The sequence below is a fragment of the Falco rusticolus genome, chromosome 8, assembly GCF_015220075.1.
Source record: "Falco rusticolus isolate bFalRus1 chromosome 8, bFalRus1.pri, whole genome shotgun sequence".
Lineage (NCBI taxonomy): Eukaryota > Metazoa > Chordata > Aves > Falconiformes > Falconidae > Falco > Falco rusticolus.
This window is the reverse complement of record NC_051194.1, coordinates 35,302,981-35,327,215: the sequence shown is the minus strand read 5'-3', so window position 1 is coordinate 35,327,215 and position 24,235 is coordinate 35,302,981. Positions and strand designations below refer to the sequence as shown.

General features: G+C 39.1%; 1 protein-coding gene across 17 annotated transcripts in view; it reads right to left on the bottom strand.

The window, feature by feature from the left end:
• CLASP1 (cytoplasmic linker associated protein 1) overlaps positions 1–24,235 on the bottom strand; it is a 185,027-nt gene that overhangs the window by 44,802 nt on the left and 115,990 nt on the right. For 7 of the 17 annotated variants that reach the window (XM_037396473.1, XM_037396474.1, XM_037396477.1 and 4 more), the window contains 9 exons: positions 20,803–20,910; positions 12,784–12,887; positions 10,233–10,256; positions 9,063–9,307; positions 5,412–5,475; positions 4,056–4,058; positions 3,653–3,816; positions 2,625–2,703; positions 1,523–1,666 (listed from right to left, as the gene is read on the bottom strand). In XM_037396473.1, the coding sequence (XP_037252370.1) occupies positions 1,523–1,666; positions 2,625–2,703; positions 3,653–3,816; positions 4,056–4,058; positions 5,412–5,475; positions 9,063–9,307; positions 10,233–10,256; positions 12,784–12,887; positions 20,803–20,910 (935 nt within the window). The remainder of the gene's footprint in view (positions 1–1,522; positions 1,667–2,624; positions 2,704–3,652; positions 3,817–4,055; positions 4,059–5,411; positions 5,476–9,062; positions 9,308–10,232; positions 10,257–12,783; positions 12,888–20,802; positions 20,911–24,235) is intronic. The other 10 variants (XM_037396479.1, XM_037396486.1, XM_037396484.1 and 7 more) reach the window with 3 other exon arrangements.

Below are 24,235 nucleotides of genomic sequence, written 5' to 3'. Positions count from 1 at the left end.
CTTTGCAAGTCTTTGAAAGATAGAAGGATGGACACCACACCGAATACCTGCTCCCATACCTTCAGAGAACAGCCTGTTTTTCAGCTCTTGCAGGTACTCTTCACTCAATTTTGCATGCAGCAATGATGACCCCTAATGGTGGAATATTTCTTCTGCTGAGCAATATGCAGAGATTTTGCTCTTCAATGTATATTCCTACTTTAATTACAACTCCCTCTCACAGACCACCAGTGGAGTAAACTGCTTGAGGTTTACTTGAACTGTAACAGAGAAGCAGCTTCTTTGCCTGTTTAATTCTTTCTGAGTTTGTACATGGAAGCATTAAAATGGAAACACGTATTCCAGATGGAAACGCATATTCCAGATCTAAGTCCAGGATTTCAAGTCACCCTTTTTTTCTGAGGCAGGCTATCTTGCAGAAACAAATTTCAGTCCCACTAGTGTAACACCTGCAGAAATTCTTCAGAAAAGAGGATGAGACATTTTTCTGTAGAACCAGTCAGCTGTATGCAAGGAAGCAAACAGCATGTACCCAAAAAGCTTCTTTGAAGCCTTGTGTCAGCTATCAGATAATGCTGCAGTTGTAGCACCTTTGAAACCCAGTGATCTACTCATGAGAATCAAATAATCACTACGAACAAAAATAAGAATTATTTCCAAAGTTATAAAATAATATGTTATTCTAGTATTAATTCAACATTTTAAGTGCATGTAGAATGTAAAAATCTCACACAATTTTTACATTCTGAAATGTTTAAAGTTAGTTTGTTGGTTTTTAAATCCAAGTACATCTCAAAAGCCTTTAACTCCTACTGGAATCTACTTCTACATCTGGGCTGGGAAGAGAAGGTAATTTTAAATCGTGTTACAGATGCCAGATACATAAAACTAAGTCTCACTTTTCTCTTGGGAGAGATGAGTATCAGTATCTGCCCCATTTCAGCTTGCCTGACACTTGCATCTAGAGCAAGATAAAGAACAAGGTAACTTTATTACCCAGGTCTGACCTAAATGTGTCAGTTTTTTCCAGGTTGAGATAAACACACAGCTCTTAAAAAGAAAAGAGTTGGGCGCCCCTGACAGCTTACTGATTTGTTTACTTTCTTTTAACAATATTGTAACACAGAAGTTGTGCTAGATTTCATTTGAGTCTCCAAAGCACAGAGCCTCCACCTAGATAAACGAAAACCTACAGATATCCCCAGACTGCTAAAGAAAAAGCACATTTTCAAACTATGATCTCTTTTTGCATAGTAATAGTAGTTGAAGTCACACAGCTAAGTACCTTAAAAAAATACATGAAGACAAACTTCAGAAAACTGTCATTAGTGAATTGGCAGTTTGGTTTGGACAGTAAAGTACATAAAATCCACTTTTCAAAATTAGAATCTAATCACTGAATTTTTCATTACCTCTATGACTGTTTGTTGGGGAGGGGGGTGGTATTTGGGTTATTTTGTGGGGTGTTTGGGTGATGTTTTTTAAGAATAATTACTGGGAATACCGCATCATGCTGGCTTACCTTTCTCACATCTGAGCTCTTTGGTTCTGTTGTCCAAGTTATAATTCTAGATACAGCAAGTCTCGTCTCACTGGAATTCACAAAGTCTGATGGATCCATCTGTCTTGCCAAGGACTCAATATACTTCAGGATAGCAACTTTCACCTGAGAAGCAAAAAGGGATCTATTAAGCCCATAAGCTGGCAAAGATGAGTTTATCTCATAATAAACAGGTACCACTACAGAATGACAAGACTTACAAGACATGGAGGGAAAAAAAATCCCTGTGACACATCCCAATGTCACGTTTCAAAAATCAAAAGGAACTTTCTACTCGGGATAAATTTTGTACAGTAAGAGTCTGAAATAGTACACCAGAACTGGTTTGAAATACATACATGTGCTTGTACACTCGCGTAAGCAAATCAGTACTTCACCATGCTGTTTCCACCAGCAGTTACTGTTCTAGATGTCAAACCATACTGTCCCCAAACCAAATGCCTGATGCTGGAGTCTTGAAAGATCCAAAGTTTGGGAGATTGAAGAAAAAATACTTGAGTGATTTGGTATCCTGTATACTCCTGTCTCTGGAAATAAATTTTGTATGACTTCCAGAGTTTACAATGTTCCTATAGCCTTGAAACAGCAACCTCCTGAAAAACAGCCTGCACAACAGTATCCATTTGGGAGGATTCACTAACAAAACGCTCTGATGGTTTTGTCTCCAAAGCCTACATGTGCCTTGTCTGACCTGTGCAACAAGCACTTGTTAAGCTGTGCCTAGGGTCCCAACTTCCCAGCTATTCACACTGCTTCTGTCCTGCACAGCCAGGTTTTCTTTCCACCAAGACCAAGTGAAGTGGAATTGTCCATGTCTAAACTTTAATATGTTCCAGTGTGTCTAAAGCTCTTACTGACCTGTGATGAGTTACAGGGCCCCAATGTGACGATATTTAGATTTATTAAAATGGAGAACAAGAGTTAATCAAAGTTGCCAATATCATTTCTGTATCATGCAGGTACTTACTTATTTTATCATGAGTTCTGTGCTTTATGGTATGACTGACATGGCAAGCTAAGACAACCATGCTGATGCTTTAATGAAAAGGCTTTTGATACTGACCTTCAGGTTTGGTGTTTGGGTCTGATCTACAATAAACCTCATCAAAATGTTAAATTGTTGATCAAATGGAAAAGAATCCCTGTCCAAAGAAAACAAAGGTAAAACTGTAATGTTAACATGAATTTTCAGGATTAAATCAACTCAATACATTCAAGCTAACACAACAGATTTCATCACCTGTCATGCTTTTCTTGTTCTTAACTTTACCATCAACCAGGGAAACGCCAAGTCTAAGGATCAGCTGATTATTGACTTGATACTAGAGAAAACTGCTAAATCAATACCTTTATACACTGTTACTCTATCTGCTCTCTGTACACTTATCCAGCTTTTGGCACACCTGTCCATTCCTTCTTCATTTCAGGCTGTGCTCTGTTCCCTTACCTCTAGTAGCAGCCTGGTTTATCTTGTCCTCAGAGTTCATACCTGGTTTTGATTTCACTCCTTTTTTTCCCTACTCTATCCTATTTTATCCTGCATTACTACTGCCTTTTAAAAAATGATCCTATTTCCAGGATGAGCTGAACTTCATTGTCACAGTGTCCTGTGCTGAACATCCTTGGAAAGGACATGCGTTGCAAAATCGGTGTGCACGCTGCAGTACCATTCAAGGTCTTATCCCGACATTACCAGTATTTGCTGTTTGAACAATATGAAAGATACTCTGAACACTATGATAAAGCACCATTCATATTCTGAATGCTGAAAATACTTTTTCGCAATCAATGAAAATTGGTATATAAGCACATGCACACAAAAAAAACCCCAACACCCATTTTAAAAAGTTCATAAACTACACATTTTAAATGTTACACTTTAAAGTTATTTATTTAGAAAACAGATACTCCTTTTTAATTCAGCAATTGAAATATTCTGACATAACTGTGTTCTCCTTTATTTTGGTATTCATCAAGGTTGAGCCCTCAAAATATACAGCACTGCTGGCTTTTCTATGTTCATCATAATGCCTTTTTGCAATTTGTAGTTCTGCAAAAACCTCCATAACATTTGCCATCCGAATACTCTACCTGGTGACATCCAGAGCTTTTTGAACTTTTGCCTGCACAGACCCCAGTAAATCTGCTCCCATTTTCTTTAGCAACTGGGTCAGGAGAACAAAAAGCCAATCCTGCAAGTCATCTTTATGAATGATGATGAAATCAACCAGGGTTTCCAGAAACATGCTGAAAACCTATTAACAAAAGAAGTGTCACAAAAAGGAATACAGCACTTTAAATAAAAAAATAATCAAAGGGGAGGGGTTTACAATCTGAGTTTCAGGATGATTTTGTTATAGACAGTTTCATAAAGGAATGAATTTAGTGACTACATTGTTCTGGAAAAAAAATACATCAGACAAGACACATCTAAAATGTGTCATATTAAAATACTACACAAAACAGATGAAGTAAAGGGGTAGAATACACTTACTCTCTGTTGTGAATTCCACCGCAAAGCAGGCCATGCAACAAAACAAACCACTCGTTAGCACACATAGTGATCAAGGCTGGCTGTTCAGATGCAGTTTGTCAACAGATAAAAAGATGCATTCACTGAAAGTTTACGTTTTCTTAAAACACAATCTCTTCTCAGTGGAGTTACTTAAAGTATATCTTGGATCAGATCTGGTCTCCTCAGTCATGAAAGTAACGTATGTTTATATATGTTTATGTGTAACAAAGCTCACATATGTTTTAACACCACAACTAATGACCTCATAGCAGTAATTCTGTAACAGCAGTGCAGATGTCAGATCACCACTGCCACAGAGGACATGCTCTAGTCCAGTGTGCAATAAACCCTCACCTTCCTCAGAAACTGGAAATATTTTGTAAACAAATAGCTACACCTCCACCCTTTCCACAACACATACCAAACCTTTGAGAACCAAAACATTAGGACCTTACAGGTAGACACTGCCACACTCTGTGAGGCTCGTGGACAGCTGGTCCAGACTGTAGTTATGGCACACTTCAGGCAATACCTGTGACAGGCAACTCTGCCTACTCAGGGGGTTTCCACCTGACATTAAAACTGGTTTACCAAGTGGTCTAAAGTACAAATATTTATATAACTTAGTCTTTCTCAACAACCCAACAGCAGACGTTTTTACCCAGCCATTACTGGTTGCCCTCCACCAGCAAACCCCCTGAGGAAAGGGCACAGAACTCCCTTTTCCCCTCCCCCTGCTCCCGCTCGCCTGTCAAAGACAGACCGCTGGGCCTGAGCACACCTCCAGGCTCAACCTCCCCTCTCCCTCGTCTGCTTCTTTTTAAGAGAAGCCTGTAAATTCATGCCACAGCCTTTAACGTCAAAGGTCAGCGTTACTAAGAAGGCACAGCAACCATACTGAAGGCTCCACTTAGGACATCCAGAACAGTGCCTTGGTGGGACCCCAGACTGCTCCCAGGTGCACACAGTGCACAAACCCCAGTGACCGTAATGCTGAACTATGGCTGGCTACCCTTCACAGCCCTCGCTCCACTGTGTGTCACCAAGACACTTCCTAGAGAGGCACAGATAAAACCAAACTCCTCGCTCCAGAAGCTGACATCTGAAAGGCATTAGGCTGCTCCTTAGGAAGCAGGGGGTAACCAGTTCCTAGCAAAGTAAAAGGCTGAGACACATCTCTTCGTTGTAAAACAGATAAAAATCAAGGAGATTTATAAATGCTGGTGTGTCCCAGCAGATGGCATGGGTAGAAATACAAAAACATTGATCTTGAAACAGTGTCAAATGTGCACACACAGTAGTGTAAGAGTGTGAGCCAAGTCTTTGTGATCTTACCTTGCTGTGGGGGTCAGCAAACATGCGAGTAAATATTTCACATAGCCTTTTTAACTCGACTCGGCTAAAACACATAAATAAAACGATATTAATGCTAAAGCTTTAGTTGCAGCAAAAAAGCTACTATATATTAATAGCTGAAAGATCTAACCTTCCTTATTTCAATGTTACTTAAGTCACACTTCTGAAAACTATCTATCTAGGCAAAGCCTGAACTGGCATCTGAGTTTAACTGCTGGGATCACCAGTCTTACATTAAGAAATCTAATGGTTTTTGTTTTTTTTTTATCTTAAGCTAGACACTTTATTTTCTGCTGCTTCTATTCTTTTCTATATTCTAGACTGCAGAAGACTACTTGAAATAGGCACATTTGGGAGGCATTTACTTTCTGCCTGCACCAAGGTTGCTGACTCACTAAACCATGGGGTCTTTTACAGCCTAGGAATAGATTTCTCAAGTCTCCTTTGTGCCAGGGAATTCAAATTTTCCAAGTAAAATTAGAACTTTCATGCTGTTTTGGTACACACTGATCATAAATATTTTGGTCTAAATTCTCAGTTGCTTCAGTAAAATCAGTCTAGAATCACACAGTATTAACAATATCACACTGATTCCAAAGTCTGAGAGCAGGCACATTGAGGAGACAAATATATAGAAATGGAAGACAGATTAACAAGCGGGCAACCTAGTAAGTCAGAAGGCACAATCTAAGTTCCTATATAGTAAGAGACTATTAGGTGCTCAGTAAGATTGAGGGCGGGGGGGGGGGGGAAGTAATGTATGGGTCCCTTTCATAAGACACTGAGTTCGAGTCAAATGCAGAACCTTTTGCAAATGAGACCTTTGGCACCAATGTTTTGAAAATACAAGTCTTTGTTCTCCTGCAAGGCAAACTGCCAAAGAATGAAAAAGTTTTGCTTGTTTACTGTGCAAACAAAAACAGAGCAAGATAGCTAGGTAACATTTCCTGCATACTATGGATGCAATTAGATATTTTTCACAATTATTATGAAACCAGAGCAACTAGTGAAATGCACATGGACTGCTCCGAGAACAGCCATTCAGGTCTTGACTACAGGTACCCTCTTTCCAGAAAGACATCAGTTGTACACAGTCCACCAACATCTCTCTCAAAATAAGCTTCAAAGAACAGGCCAGACTACAACTATTTTATATTAGCTTGTTTATAAGTAACACAGGAGGGTTTTTTTCCAATAAACCTATGTATGAAAGACTGATCAAATTTTAAAAGCGCACAAACTCAATGGTCTTGAGAATCTCATGTAGAGGAAAAAGTCTTTGTAACGACGCCACAGCAAGCTGTCAGCGTTCAGCACAAGACTGCACTGTCTCGAAACAACTACTCTACAATGCTCTCCTGAATTCATGCAGATTGCAGCTCTCCAAATGAACCCTTATTTATTACTCTAATGAGTTTTCTTTCTGGGCAAAGGTTACATGAAGACAGCAAGTATAACCATGTCTCTTTCTACAAGATCATGGACTTGGGGTAGCAGTGAAAGTACTAAACTGAAACAGTCAGTTGGAGAACATTTCCTTAAGGGGCTCGTTGGCCTTGTTTTATTTAGGAGACCTTACAGGGAGCCCTTAGAGAACCAGGCCACATGAAGCTGTACGAAACAAAGAGAACAGGTAAGCACCATACCACTTTGCACGCACATCTTTCTGAATATGTAAATCCCAGCTCATATAGGATCAGCCACCTTTCAGCTCAGAGTACTAAAGAAAACCTAGCCACATCACTGCCTTTTATTAAACCTGTTATACCACAACAGAAGATAACAGGTTTAATTAGAAGACATACAGACTTGCCCCTTGTACTAATGACCTTGATGATGTTCAGCAAGATGCTGTGGGAACAAACAGGATGATAAAATCTAATCATTAGAACAGGCACCAGAACAACCCTGAACCAAGGAGGAAGCAGACCAAAAGCAAACCAAAATGAAATATAAACTAGAACACTAAAACCAGTAGCCAATTAAAAAAATAACTCTGCAGGGGTGTAGTTTCTGGGACAGGTTTCTAAATTAGTCAGGATCAAAGCTAAGAAAACGTGCTAGCTTGAGGGACAAGCAGCACAGTTCAAACACCGAATCCAACAGGGTTGAAAACAATCGTTTAATTCTACTGGCATTTGTGCTAAGAGTTACTGATCTGGATCGATAGCCCATCGCCCACCCTTCTCAACATTTCCTCCCCTGGAACTATCCCCAATAGGCCTCAAAACCTTGGTTATAATCCTAACACACCTGTGTGGCAAAACGAGTCTCACCCAACATTTTCATACAAGTACATAAGGTGTCACAGTTCTCCCCAGACAGTTTGTTAAAATAAAGAAAAAGAAAAAAAGACAGCATAGATATGGGAAGTATCTTTTAAAAGACTTGTAAATAGACCACATCAAAGAGCATCGCTGAACTAGAGACTCTGAAGGACCCATATTAAAAACCTGTAGCACTTCCCACTTAAGGGCTGTACCACATCGTGTGAAGTGCTAGAATATTTTTACGATGGCAAAAGAATAACCTTTCCAGGTCTGCTCTCAGTACGTTTTCATTCAGCTTGTTAACATGAACAATCAAATATTTTCAGCCAATGTGAAGGCGTTTTAAAAATGGAAACAATTGTGCAAATCCAAGTAGGCAGGCTATAAACCATACAACCATCACTTTAAACTTGGTCATAACTGAAGTACATAGTATTCTTAACAGGAAAATAAAACCTTCACAGATATTCATGAATGTTATCTTCAAAAGAGCCAAGAGAGAAACAGCCTGTTTTCAAATACTGTCACCATAAACTAAGGGTGAAAAGCCTACGGCCTGAGAGCCAGTGGACTTTAGTTAAGATGACCTGTGGCCATATGAAGTTTCCATGTGACTGTTGAGTAATGCTAAGATCTGTTTTAATGTGTGACATACCGAAGGTGTTTGAAGGGTTTATGTGGCTTTCAACAAGGGAAAAACTGCCTCTCCTACCATAAGCAAAGTTTCAGAGTTGTTACACCTACTTCATTGCTGTAAGAAACTTCCCTCTACGTTATAAACCACACCATTTATAGGATACTCAAGTTTCTGATACAAGCTCTTTTCAAGTTACAAATAATACCTACAATTACAACTAACACAGCTTTCATAAAGAGTCAAAGTATAGCCAACACACTGACAGCATCATCTGATCTCACCTTCGAAACACACGCACTCTGAGTCATTTTAGAGGAAGTGCAGTGAATGTTTGCTACACCAACTAAGTTGCTGGGAAAAAAAAATCGAGTGTTCAGACTAATGTAAAAATGGTACCACCCTTTGGGTGCATTTACAGTACTGACATTGTGGGAAATCTCACTGTGCTGCAACAAACACCTACCATTGGAGGTCTTCATGAGACAGAGGCATGCTATCAGAAGGCAGCATGCTATCCTGAGTTCTTTCTACCTTACTGCTACAAATTTCACGCCAATTATACTGATGACATTACTTTTGGAAAAATTTCTGCTGAGTCCTACATTGCGGAGACTAAGCCTTCACAACTGTGAAAGATACAGTCTGTCTCCATAAGGCAGGTACTGATTTTCACCTATAGCTATCTCTCATGAATGACTGACACTGTAAAACTATCAAGGTCACCTCAGTGTCCGCTGGCTTTTCAGTAAGTTCTGAAGACCTATGAGCCCCTCTTTCCTTTCAGACCAGTTGGAGCTGGCACAGTGGTTGAGGACCTCGGCTACATCTTCAGTCTGCCGCAGGTAGTGTGGAATGCCCCCATTCCTGGAACCATAGGAGCGCTCCGAGCAAGCACTTGATGCATCGCTGTTAGCATCGTCATCAGAGTACATCCCATAGGGCTCATATCTCCTTCTCACTGGCTTTTTCTGGAAAAGGGAAAACTCAGACTTAGCAAGTTATACATAGTTACATCAATGCCAAACCAAAAACATTCTATCCGTAATCACTAAGACTAATGTTATTGTTACAGTGACAGAATTCTGTGTTTTAAAGATGTCACCAAGCACTGCCTGCTTACCTCTCACATTAGAGCAAGACAGTTCCCATTGATTTCAATGAGACTATCTGAGTGACTAAGGGGAACAGGGCCTGCCTTCCCCAGCATGAGAGATACTTATGCCCAGTGGAATTAGCTACTGGTAATGAAATCATATGTTGCTTTACTGTCAATAACGGTCACTTCCATTGTTACAGACTCTATGATGATAAAACCTTTACTTCAAGGAAAAAAAAAAGATAAAGAGCTGAAGGAATCTGTGCTGACATGGCACAGTCACTTTGATATTGACAACGAAGTGACTCTAGAAATGCACTGGGATATAGGCGATGACAATTTCTTTGTTAGTTTGGGCTAGGATTTTTCCAGAGGCTGCTATGGGAGTCGAGTACTCAAACCCCATTCATTTCCATAGAATGGCATTAGAGGACCTGATTCCCTTAGGTACATCTTTGACAACCTCAATCCTTACAGAAGGGATATTCAAATAATTATTCTAGCAAAATAAATTGTATGCTATACTACAAAACAAACTCTTGAATGAACCTTAGCAGAACAGGATTGATAAGACAATGTATCTGAAGACGACAATCTATATACTAAAGTGTTTGCTATAGAATTCCTTGCAGTGTCCAGTCCTGCAGTTCTCAGACTTATAAAGCCAGCAGAATTTTGCTTCTACTATGACTGCAGTATTGAAGCGTAGAAATTAACTCAAGTGCAGTATCATGGGTGTTAGCAACAAGGTGGGGAAGTTGGAAAGTAGAAATAAAAAGTCAAGAAAGCACTAGTACCTTGCTCCTGGAGTCTCCTAACAGCTGTAGGCAGGAAAATATTGAAGGGTGGGAAAAAGCATAGAGAATTATGTCAGAAGCTTATGTAGGGTTTGTCTTTGCAACAAAAACGTATAGCAAATGTGTCTTAGCAAATTAAAAAAAAAAACAAAAATCCACAATTTACGCAAAATAAAAGTGGGTATAATAACGCCTGACCTTATCTCCTAGCTGTTGTACTACTTGTACAGCCTACAATTTCCATTAGGAAGCTTGGAAGTGAGATTATCTATCAGTAAGTTTTTTAAATGACAGGTTTATACACAGCACTTCGTGGCTTACTTTTCAGAAACGCTGCTCTGGAAGATACCAGAGGTTTTAGTAATGATTCATTTCCCCACATGCTATTAGTACCATTTGATTTTAGAGTGTTGGAAAGAAATTCTGATGTCAGGAAACCACTATCTACAGTACAGCACATTTAATCAACTTCACTTAACCAAGTTCTCTTTCAACCTGCAGTTCTTACACCACACTTTTTTGAAGCTTAGCTTCTTTCAAGACTCCCTGGCTGACACCCCTGGCTTAAAGGCCTTACTTAGTGGCAGAGTTTCCATCACCCTTTGAGCTCTTCTGACAGATCTGAGCACTGATTCCCAGTATTAGACGCTGTGGGTTTAAGCCAAGTCCAGCTCTCAAACAGAAGCAGTGGACCCAACAGGAATTGTACACAGGGAGCAGAGGTCACAAAATGACCCACTGTGTTTTGTTTAAACTGAGTATTTGGCTGAAGCTATCTTTGGAAAAGTTCTTTTCATTTCGTACTACAGGGAAAAAGAATACTCTGCTGAAAACAAGGCTGCTGGATAAAAGCTGGCATTGCATTACTCTCTCAAAAGGAGCCTGAACACAGTTTGTAAATTGCTTCTTGTGAGAAGACAACCAAGAAAGAGAAAACTGGGGTGGTGGGAAAGAAGGGGACAACAAGATCACATTGTATCCCTAAAGTCATACAAATTCAGATTGATCAATCAAGGTAGCAGCACTGCTTGCTTTCCAGCTAAACTTAAGGACTTCCCTCTTAAGTGTTCAACCCTTTCAGATTTTAACATTCCAGTATAATGTTATTTAGTGTAAAACAGCGGAAGATTTAAAAAGGAACTCTGTAAGTCTAGCTGAAGATTAAGTCACACCTAAAGAGATCTCAGTGATCGGCAGTGAACTGGAACACTTAACGCTCTCCCCGCCTCAAGAAACCTGTGTTCAGCAACTGCTCACATCCAGGGATACAGCCCGATTTCCTTTACAGAGGCAAACCATCACCTATAATTATGCCCTGAACTGCTCTGGTGGCAAATTTGAGGTGCTGAGAACAGAAATTGGCTGACAAGCTGCTGTATTTGGTAATGAAAATGCCCATTGAGGATTCAGCCCACCAAATGTAACAGTGCTGTCTATTGTATACCGTCCTATGCTGTCCTACCTTCTATTATTCACAATTAATATGTTTTTTTTTTAAAAAAACAGAAAGTAGATTTTTGTAAAAATTGACATTTCTCTAGGAATACTCTAATAATCATCTAGAAATGGAGGTGACATGAGCTGGGTGATCATCAAAAATAAAAAGGAAAATGTTAGCCATACTCAGCGAAAGTGAACTAGGAAACGGAGAAAGGACAACCATCACAAACTCTGGGGACATGGTTCATTCTCCATAAAGAGTGCTCTGAGATGACTGTCTTGAGATGCATCAGGAAATTCTCCCCTCAGGTCAGGTCTAGAGCTGGAGAAGACCCATGGTATACTGGTACCCAGGTAATGCTGTACAGTAACTGCTTCTGCCTCTACATATCCTCTCTCCCCCAAATATTCAAGGTAAATCCAAAGGCTTATTTTAACACTTGTCTTCTGAAGACCAGAAAACACTTTCTGGGCTCTAGCCAAGATATACATTATAGTACAGTACAATTTTATTTTTTTTTTTAATTACAATACTTGGAAATGCACGAAATATTTGAAAGTACTAACAGACAAATACACTCTGACTGAAATGCATGGGATGGTACTGATTACCGCAAGCCAGGTTATAAACTGATCCGAGTTTTTAGCCAGGTGAAATAACACAGGACAGCAGCTTGTGAAATTCTCAGTTCTTGTTGCAAGCTGGTCAGAAGTCAACACTAACAGAGAACACACTGTTTTTCTGCAAAGTCTTCATGCAGGTAACGGGATTGATGGATATCCCTGACCCCATGGGTGCTGAGCACACCCCCAGTGCCATATGCATCCTCTGACAGCCCATGAAAGACAAACGGCTGATTCAACCCATCCTGCAGCTCTAGCACCGAGCCACAGCGGTCTATTTGATAACAACTGTGGGGAACTAACACAGAATAAGGAAACAAATATTGCTGCCAATATACCCAAAGACAACACAGCAAAAGGTAACTAACTCTACAGCATCAGACACTGACACAATCAGAACAAAGCTATTTAGAAAGAGGAGAATGTACGTACAGGTAACTTTAAGCCACTTTCCGGTGTCGGAAGCATTTTGCATTTTTCCTCTTACCAGTGCATCGGCCACAGCAGCCTCCAGATCTGTGCTTGTGCTCAGGACTCGCATGGCATTCACAGAAGCAGGCATCCTGCCTGGCTGTCCGAGTCCAAACCGGTCTGCACAAAAGACAACATTGAAAGGGATTGTTAAATGAATTCACATTCACTTTGAATCCTAATCAGGTGCCTAAGCAGCTCTCCCCACAGGCTCTGGGAACTCACAGTGCTTTTCCATTAAACACTTTCATCCACAGATCTAGAGAGTTTGCCATTAGAGTAAGAAATAAACTATCATTTATTGGGCCCCAGAGACAATGTTGGATCCTCAGGGCAACTTCTTTTTTTTAATTATTTTTAAGCTGGGAAGCAGGGTATCTACTTTGTGTTTCTTTTTAGACAGTTGCTGCTTCAAAGTTTTATTTTAGTGTCAGAGGCAGACAGGCCAGTCCCAATCTGGCACTCTCAGAAATAAAGAGAAAGCTTCTCATTAACTTCAGAGACAAAACCGTGCCCAGTGTCAGAACATGTTAATACCCGAGCACTCATCCATCCTGCAGCTTCTTCTCAGGCAAGGATGCAAGACTAGATTAGCCTATTTTTGCCTCAAGGCTTGATTAACCATTAGAATATCCCCCTACACCCACAGTATAAAAATAAGGTTTATTGTTTGCTTGTGAAGTGACTCCAATTTTTTATTACTGTTCTTGAGAAACAGTTTGTCACTTGAAAGCTCCAAGATATATCAAAATACATTTTTTTGATCAAACAATATCATCTCTGCCATCAAATTCAAAGGGACAAAGTTCTCAATGGTATCCAAAGCAGCAGGATTAAGTTTAAAATACCATTTAAGACTCCTAATACTACTTAGTTTATTTTATTACTTGCTCAGTCTACCAGAAAAGCTACTGAAATTAGTTTCTCTGGGCAAAGGCCAAATTCAGAATGGCGTGTTAGCAGGGATATGACAGAATCAGTGACTTGAGCACCACAGGCCAGGCTCTGGCAGCATAGTCCTTCTAGATATGGGTAGATCAGATACCGTATTACTGGGATCCTGGCTCTGGTCTACAAGCAGAAAGATACTGGTTTTGGCATTCCAAGTTTTTGTTTCTGTGTGGGATTGCATTTGCTCAATAAAGACTGGGAATATCCCTCCTAGGACACACCTTACACCTCTTTTCCCTGTGCCCACACGCACCAGTAGGAGCTTTGGCAACAAATTTGGTGGTGCACGAATCAAGCTGCAGGAACCCATTTAACAGACCTTCAGCTGATCTACCTTGGAGGCACTCAACAAGCAGCAAGAGAGAGGGATCAAGTCAAACAAGTATTGTGTTACTTAATCTATATTTAATTTAACAAAGGAAATATACTATTTATTTAAACACGTAACTATATTGTGGATTTCCACAAAACTGAGGTCAAACATGATGTTCAGCAGCTTACTGTGTTTTTTGTGAAAAACACTGCACTTACCATAAAACTTCATTGCTTTTTTCTTTAAAAAAACTAATGCACTGAAATACCTTTTAAGGAGTTAACTCACACTGACATGCATAACTTAAATCAGAGACTGAAATTTGCCCGTCTACTGTACTAATTCCAAAGCTTTACCTGAGCATGTTGGAGATCAACCTACTGAGGGGAAATAGGGAAGGTTTTTTAAAATCTGAAGTATTTTGAGACTAAAAAACCCCTGTATTTATTTCAAATAGAAGTGTTACCTATCAAAGTTTACTGTTTCTCAGAGTTATGTACCCAGACAAGACATTTCTGATTTACAACAAAAGCACGTTTTCTACAAAACACATTACAAGGGAAAAAAAAAAATAAACAAACTTCTTAGAACTACTGCCAAAAAGTAATCAAATCATGACATTTCACAGAAAAATAAAAATTGTATGTGTTATTACTATCCCCTTTTTTAATGCATTTGGGTTGAAGAATAATTTCAAATATTTAGGTGAAACAGTACTTCATCCCTAAAATGGAAAGATCTGTACATTCTTAATAGAAGCACGGAAAATGAGAATACATTAGGTCTGATTGAAACTGAAGTCACTACTACAGAGATATACACCACAAAGATGTACAGAAAACAAGTATTTTTCTAAGTGCAAATGTTATCTGGTACAGTACAAAGGCTGCAAATGTTGAGGCAAGTTCTAGACTTTTATATTTAAACCCAACTCAATGTATTACTCAAGTGTTACTGAGATCAGAATTTGGCTTTAACTTTTGAGATATCATAGCATCAAAAAAATACCACTGTCATTCATTTTCACGTAAATTTAGTATTACATTAGAAAAGGGAAGATAGTTGTTGGGTTTTTTAAAAAAATGAAGAACAGAATGACAAAGTAATTCAGTTGTAGACCAGTTTAAATACCCAGCATTAAGAAACAAAATTGAGCTTTTTTTTTTTTAAACTAAGTACACTGTGGCATGCTGGCTTTTATCTGCCTCCAAGGCTATCAGGAATTTTCTTAAGTATTTCATTCAGTGATCTTTAAATTCGTAACACCCAAGTCACTCCGGGCTTCTCCCCATTACACTGTTGCCATACCCGAGTACAGGAGCGAGACCTCAGGGGAGACCTCAGCATGTCTCTGACATGGGACTGGGATTTGGCTCTAGGAATAACCAGTACAGGCAAGCCCAATGTTACTGGGCAAGAAATAAACAGAGTATGCTCTGGCCTTATTCCCATGTCTCCCTGGCTAGATTAGTTTTACTTGTCACAAACTCAGTGAAAATTTGCAATCACCATTTTTGGCCTGATTTTTGTCATTTTTAGGGAGATTTTGGCCTTCTTTAGGACTCAGTGTAACTGTATACGATTCGGACATGCTTTGTACCAAACCACAGGAGCCAAACGTGAAGTGACTATCACAGGCAGCTGAATGCAAACAAAGACTAAATCCACCTTACAATCAAGGTGTTTTACATCTTTTCAACGATTTTTGTTTATACAGATTCAAACTTTTACTTTGAAAAATGCCAGTCAAATCAGCTTGCATTGTTTCTGCTGAGTAACCTGACACAGGAAACTATTTGAGCGTTTTAGTTAAGTGACAACTGTTTAACTAGAAATTTATGTTTATGAGAAACACACTATTTTTCACTCCCTACCTGAGAGGGGTTATATTAAATAACTTTCAGTATCACTAATTCCTCACACAACTTTAGCCTCCAAGAAAACACTGAGGCGCTCATCTTCTACATCATCTTTGTCCCCACAACTAAGTCTCTGTTGTCCCAAAGCTAGCAGCCCTCACTCATTTACTTTTAAGACTCCCAGTGAAATATCCTGATTTCAGAGGGAGTTACAGGTTCTCCACAACTGAGAATCGAAGAAGCAACTGGAACCTGTGGATTTTTTTCATTATATGTAACCACTAGTCTCCTGATGCAAAGCCCAGTGAAATTAAGAGAATCATTCTTTCAACAACTTCCATGTACTTTGGACAAGGCCTTCAGAATTATATGGAGGATGCATCAGCATGTGTTATGCTCCAAATATGTTATTTTCCATTTTGAAAGCTCATCAGGTGCTTTATCCTTGCTGATCTTGTCTATTTTGGAAGGGATCCCACAAAGAACTTTTATTAACAGAGACAGGAGGAGTCCAGAATATTTAGTAATAAATGGGATGAAACCCACTGACTGGGATCCGGTCCTAGGCACTGGGAACTGCTACCACAGCTAAAGAGGAAATATAAACAGAAGTTGCAAGTGATCTGCATCCATCAGGATTTAGCCCATGCTGCACAACTGATCCAATTTACTGGAGAACTGAGAAAGCCCTGGATCACCCTTTGTTTAAACACTGTTCACAACGTTCCTAAAAACACGTAAAATTAAAAAACATCCAATAAATGAAATTCAAAACAAAAATCCACATTGAACAAAAACAGAACAGAAAGCCCCACAGCGGTGAGAAGCACATGCCAAGTGCTGACTGATGCACGTGATGGCAAATGTTAAGATGGCGTAAAACAAGACCACGTATAAGAAGCGGATTCATGCAGTTAGCGCTTGTTCACCTGACTGCCCAACAGAATCAGCAGTGGAGAGAGCACTAGTGGACCTGGAATGACGTCGAGAAGCTGCAAGTAGAAGGAATGGCAACACCCACAGGATTAACACACATTTAACCCGAGACAGAAAATGCCACAATCCAAAGGGGATGCATGTGACTGCTACCAGTAAAGGTGTTTCATAGTGACAGGGAAATGATGCTGTATATGAATGCACACGGATACAGTGCAAGCCCCACAGTGACATGTCCATCTGTAGCTTTCCCCGCTTTCCCCCATGTCCGTAAACACGATGCGTGACAAAACTCATTTGTAACAGTCCCAAATCCAGTGCAGTTCAGAAAAAAAAATAAAAATAAAACCAAACACACCCCAGTGCACATCAGTCACGTTCCAGACCCACAGATCTGGAAGACAGCCATCATGAGAACGTGGAGCACAGAACTACAGAGCAGGATTTAGATGTGTCTGATCTAAACCCCGAAGTGAAGCCATGATGAATGGATAGGAATTGTGCTTGCAAGTATTTTTCCACAACATTCTAGCCTATGCATAAAAAAACACCCAACATTAACAAAGAGAATGAGTAATGACGTAAGCAGAAAGAGTCATACAGGGAGGTCAGCCAACCACTGCATGTAGGTCCCCAGGTTGGGTTTCTTTTCCAAGTAAACACACGTACACACATATCATAGCTGTTGCTACTACCAAAAGTCTGTTGCTTTTAACAAATTTTGCATACACGTTTTCTTGAATCTATGTACATGTACAGATAATCCGAATATGCACATCATACCCCTATCTGGAATTACACCACATGTATACAAATTGTTAATAGCAACGGAGCACGCACAGTAGCAGAAGACCTGAAGCCAAATATAGCTCCCACTTCAATTCCCAGTTGTCAGCAGCACATCAATCACAAAATGCCTTTGGATAGGTTTTCAGTTCTTGGATTCAGCATAAAAAGGTGAGTTCTTTATGAAAGCAAATAGAAAGCTGGTTGAGTCATTTCCAAATTACAAAAATTTAGTTTTTCTAAAGAGGTTTTCCCAGTGTCTAGCAATGACACGCTCACCTAGTTCAAAGCAACTGTCCCAAGAAAGAAACCAATTAATCCTTTGAGCAGTTCATCACCAGAGACTCACTGAAGGCCTTGTTGCTTTAACGTCATTATTAATACTGTCAAGAAACTGAAAAACTAAAGCAGAATCACCTCCTAATACAAATACGCTTTGCCAATTATGCATATATGCATGCAGTAGAAAAACTGTAAGTCTTCCATTTAAGACAAAATATTCATAAACACAAATACTCTTATAAAACAGAAATGAACAAAGTGAGAAAAAATTACATTTGAGTAATTTCCCAGCCGTGAGAGCTTGATTAAAAGTTTTACAGAATATGCAAAGTGGTCTAACTATGGAGAACACATGCATTTATTCTAGAGAACAATTCCACTGACACCACAAGTTAACTCATGAAAGATTTGCAAGGTCAGTGCAGGATTATGGACTGAACCTCACAATTAAGATTCTGAGCTCACAATTGCTTTCTCCCAAGCCATCCGCTGTGCCCCTGTGGACATCACTGCAAGATTCAAGGCCCATGAAGAGAGAGGAATAACAAAACAAAAAAACCCAAACAAACAAAAATCACATCTCTGCAAGGAGGCTGAGCATAGAGTGACTCTTCACTGGTGTTTCCTAACTTAGAAAGCAAGATGTTTGGTGCACAGACATGCATACCTGCACAGCAGCCCTGAAAGAAAGCAGAGCTATTTGCAAGGTCAGGATGTCAGTGTTGACATGGACCGTAATACCATTAAATGCAAGAATCCTGTCATTTACATACAGCTAGCTTAATTATAATTCACTAATATACAAGTAAGTCTTTATGAGCAAAAATGGACCATGCACAGTAGGATTATATTATCTTAGCATTAATGTTAGATTAACTGGATTCTAGAAATACTGTAACAGAATCATATTGTATTGGCTTAAACTGACATATATGAATTTCTTTCAGATGAATTACACACTACATAATTAGCAAGTTCATGAACATGTTTGAGCTTAAAGCATTTCAATGAAAATACAAGAAAAAAAGACAACAGGTTAACAACTATACTGGGTTACTATTACATTGATACTTCCTCCCCACATTACCTTAATGACTTAATAACAATGTATTTCTAGAAATGCATTAATCTTCAGGTAATTATATGTCATGAGCTAAAATGAAATGATCCTCTCCCCACAAGAAAGTTTGTTACAAACAGTGTAATACACATCTGTAACAGATTTTATAGTCAGTGTACGAGTCAGACTCAGTAGTGGTGGTGGTGTATAAAAGTCACACTAACTCTGACTCTGGTACACTGTGTTAATTTCTCACAACAAGGGCTCAAGTCAGTATTTCAATTAAAGTATTTTCAATAAAATAAACAAAACACAGCACAGTGACAGAGAACACTGACAAGTTAACCCTGAAATCCAGCCTGCTTATATACTTTGGCTGGAGAAAAAAAAGCTTCATTGAAAACTGAAGCTAGGCAGGTAACTATAAAAACAAGCTACAGTTGTGTATCTGCATTCCCTTTATGGCTCTGCTGGTATCAAATCAGCTTCACTTAATCAATATGAAGTTCGTGTATTTATCTTAAAGAGCTATGAACCAAGTTCTGAATGCTAAGCTGAACTCCTCCCATTTTTCACAAAAAATTGAGATACTACAGATAATGCAAAAAAATTATTTTATAGCTCAAAATAATGAAGTTTTGAACCCCCAAACCTCTCTAATATTAACTTGAAGATTCCACTCTGCATCATCGAAATCAATGGGATTTTTGCCAAAGATTTCATATAAAGACAACCAGCCTCTGCACTGATAGCCAAATCAATAATGACAACATTTATTAAATTTAAAAGATTAAAGTACAGTATATTAATCAAGTATGAAAAGCAAACAGGAAATTTTGCCCATTTGTTTTTATTTTTCATAACCTTTTCTCAATATTGGATTAAAGTTGTAGTATTAAGCCCAAAATGCTATGTTCCACTTACACAATCATATACCTGTATTTCGTCACGATGTGCAAAATAGATCCTGTAATACCATTCTTCAGCCTTGATGAAATCTGTAAGAGCTTTTTTCTCACTTTTAATACCACATGCACAGCTATGAAATTACTACAAAGAGGGCCTGGAGAGTACCTATATTTCATGTCCGAGATGACAAGTCTTTCATACAACAAGTAATGTATTTGGGTTGAACATATGATATGGTATTTGATCAGAAACATTAAGTATCCTGCTATTTGCAGCATTGTGCAGAAAATCTTCTGCATGTGGTAAGCGTAATGAGATTTTCTATTTGTACTGTACACTTAAGCTGCACATTAATGATGCTCCTTTAAAGCCTCAGCCTTTCCACGATTTTAGGTTGCTTGAAATTTTTTCCTACAAAATGGCATGTGCAACTTGTTAGTTGATGATTGACGCTGTCATGTAAAAACTCTAAAAAAGAGCTAAGTATTGGAGGATTTAGTATAGAAATTATATACTGTTACAGTACCTGGCTGTAAGAAAATCAGACAATGAATAGTTAGTCACTCAACCACAAGCTACGATGCTACTGACTACTTCACTGTGACCTAGAAAACGGAGGCTTGCTCTCCCACAGATTTCCATCAGTGCTGTAAACTGAAGCACAGCAGCCCCATACAAGCTGATTTAACAAAACTACAAATTACAAGAGTTTTAACTAAACTATTTTCCTCTAACAGTGAAATGCTGAGAACCAGAATTGAAGCATGCAGAAGAAAACAGAAGGGAAACAGGGTTGGAAATGGGGAGTGTGTCAGGAATCCAACAGAGGACAGGAAACAGCTCATTCCACCTGGCAGTGTCTTGAAAGGGCAATCACAACAAGGGGAAAAGGAAAAAAAAATATTGACCCTTAAAGCTCCAATGCCTACATGTACTCACCAAGTGGAGGAAAGCCCCGAGCAGGGCTTGTATCTCGACTGCTCTCACGGCTGGTATCACGACTGCACCCCTGACTCATGCTGGGTCGGGGGATACGACTGCTCCGTGCTAGCATGCAGCATGGAGAGTTTCAGAGAAGGTGAACAAGTTTAATGAGGACAGAAAGCTCAAAGTCAAGTTACATTTCTGTTAGTTACGGTAATTATTACATTAGTAATTATAATTTGCAGCAGCCTGCTCAGGCTCTTTACAAACCAACTACCTTACATGCTGAACTGCGTTTGTGATGTGAAATTTCAGCAGCATTAAATGTCTGGTTGACAGTCTTTTTTTTTTTCCTTAAGCAATCCAAGTTCTGTTATTCAGGTAGAGCAGGAATCTTCAATCATTTAGGGGAGCTCTACTGTTATAAAACATGCAAAACAGATGAGGCTGAAAGAAACCCTTCTGGAATATATTTTCCTTAATCGTTAAGATAAACACCCTTTGGGAACAAAACAGCAGGTCAAAAAATTTTAAAGTACTCATAATACCAATATACTATTTTTACATCAATTTGCCTTTCATAAGGCTAGTTCTGCCATGAACAAATATCCTAAGGAAAAAAAGGTGTATTGTACAGACTTGTAGAGATATTTTTCTCCAATGGAAGATACTGGGAAAAAGCATTTAGAACCTGAATACCTGAAAGACAGGTTAAACAGTGGTTTGAATTTTAAGACAGAAGCAGCTTCAGATCTTTAACAGAAGTTATCTCATTTCTGCTCCTCAAACATTTCTAAAACCTTGTATTTATGGTTTTATATGCACACAGGCTGAAACTTATATGCACTTAAGGGAAGCTTTAAACTATATTCTTCAACAAAATCTTACATCAACAGGACTTATCTTTAGTCTGGCAGCTATCAAGTGTTCAACTTCCCACAACCTAATAAGGCTCCTGCCTATCAGCTGCATCACAGGAATGCATCATATGCACATTCTTCATTTGGCCAAATACAAAGCAGAAGACAGAAGATTAAGCTGCTTTCATGGTAAAAAGCAACCTGACTTTAGCTGAAGTTCTGTCCAAGTAGGAAAGACAGAGCTAGGCCCTTAGAAGATTGCTTAACATCAAGGAATTGATTTTTAGGATTTTATAAAAAAATTGTAGGTATTTAGAACCAGGTTATTTCTCTGAAAATTCTGTGCCATTTTGATGAAAGACATTTGCAGAAAGTTATTTAATAAGCTTTATGCCCGGTAGAGGGGATATGTGTTCTTAACTAAAGCAATAGCAGTTAATTATCATGAGTTTACCTTGAAGGATTTAATAACCAAAGGGGGATTTCCTTTGCTGTTTTGAAAAGGCAGTAGCGTATTTTGACTGTTAAAGAAAAGCCTTTAAGGAATTTTCTCATGCGTAGACTAAAATGTAACCTACCAGCTTTGATGACAACGTAGCAGAGGCACACGCATAACATGAACCTGCTTTATGCTAATACTTTAACAGTAACCTTGTATTTATAAAAACAGTGCCATTTGCACACTTCAAAATATAGTATTCTTATAAATTTCTATTGGTTTGTACACAGAACTTAAATGCCTAGACTCGAGCTAATGAACTTCCCCTACTGCGCTTTTGTGGGCTCATATACACTGGGTATATTAGTACCCTTTCAAGCAAAACAGTACAGAACAAAATAGAAACCTTCACATTTAGGCTTTAAAATTCAAATACAGACTATTGCCCAATTCTTGGTTTGTCAAATCCCTCCCAGTTTTGCAAAACCCAGCTCATATCTCTCAGATGAATTAATGGTTCTGACTGTTGACCTTTGATGTCAGACAATGCAAGATGACATATTGACCAAGTTGATTAGATCACCATAATGTCTAAAACTTCTGAGGGAGTTAGTATTGTCTTAAGTAAGACAGACTAAATTACATGAACTGGATGAAATTATGGTCCATGAGTACAATAATCCTATCTCAGACGTACAAAGAAAAAAACTGACAGGTGAAAGTAACACTCTAAAATCTTCCACACAAATACTTGCTCGAAATTGAGGACTCTCTAGAAGCAAACCTCATTCTTGGGTCTCATGCTTATATGTAAATAATGGCAGTCTCACATCAGGCTTGCACAAGCAGTCATTTCTCTTAAGTAGAGAAGATCTGTCAGTCTTTTCTATAACACAACCCTATTAAAACCAGCAAAGGCTCTTTAGAGAGGGAGAGATGTGAATGACTAAAAAAATTAATGGATGCACACAGTACACTCTCCTTCCATAACAGCTAACAGCAGCAACATGAAATATGAAGAAAATGCACTTTAACTGCATGAGAACAGACTAGCAGGGCGATGCCACAGATGAAGCACAATACTGACTCCACAAACACAGCACCCAAAACCAAACACTGCGTACTTCATGAGTAATGGTCAAATGAAGATTTACATGTTACTGGGTACAAATACAAAAGCAAGGAAAAAAAAGAATGGATTAAAAAGAACTGAATGATCAGTCTGTTGTGGACTCCCAGGCACCTGCCTTACATTTTTACTGCTGTGTTGTGTAAGGAGCATTGGGTATCCGCTGCTCAGAGTATTTTCTTTGGACACTGCCAACAGCGAGAGCCAGCAGTGTTGTCATTTAGAGAACTCTCTCATACTGTTACAGCCTGTCTTCGCAGTGCAGGCAGCAAAGGCAGAGAGGACAGACATGAGTCTCAATTTCAGAATTCCCAGCCCCCAAGAGTTGAACAGAAATTAAGTAAATGAGTAGCAAAACTGATTAAAAGGAGTAAATAGGATGAAAGCAGACAGTGTGCCCACAGCCAGCTCTGGACTGAGAGCTTAGCACAGGACAAGGGTGGGTCGCTTTCAGTAAAATCCCAACTTTCTAGGTACATCTCAGTTTCACCAAATTCATCTGGAAAGTCAGAGCAGCTGGATACAGTTCACGCCATTATTAAAACATACTAATAGGCTGTCTTAAACCAGTGGAACCCAACAGATACAAACACCACCAGCAGAACTCAGTAGTGCCTCCTATTTACCAAACTACCAGTTGGAAAAAAGACCTGTGTTTCATTAGGGTGTGATTTTTACCGATTCTTAAGTAAAGACTGAACACCAGCAGACACTTCCTTTACATCAATACAAGCATTTTAAAGAGCCTGTAAATGCTGCAAAACAGCCAAAGGAAAGCTCTGCAGTGGGGTACAGCCAGTAGAGGCAAGTCAAGAACTGCCTTCAGCTTTCCAAGAAGCGCACACAGCAAAAGGCCAACAGAAAGAGTGCTGCTGCATGAAATTGCTAGTTAGCTGTGCCTGCTCCACTTTTTGGAGAATGACAGCCTCAAATCTCTCACTCCTTTCAGATCCCACTGTGCCACCCAATCTGCTGAGCATCCAACAGAATTAACTCCAAGAGGATAAACTTTCAGTCCAT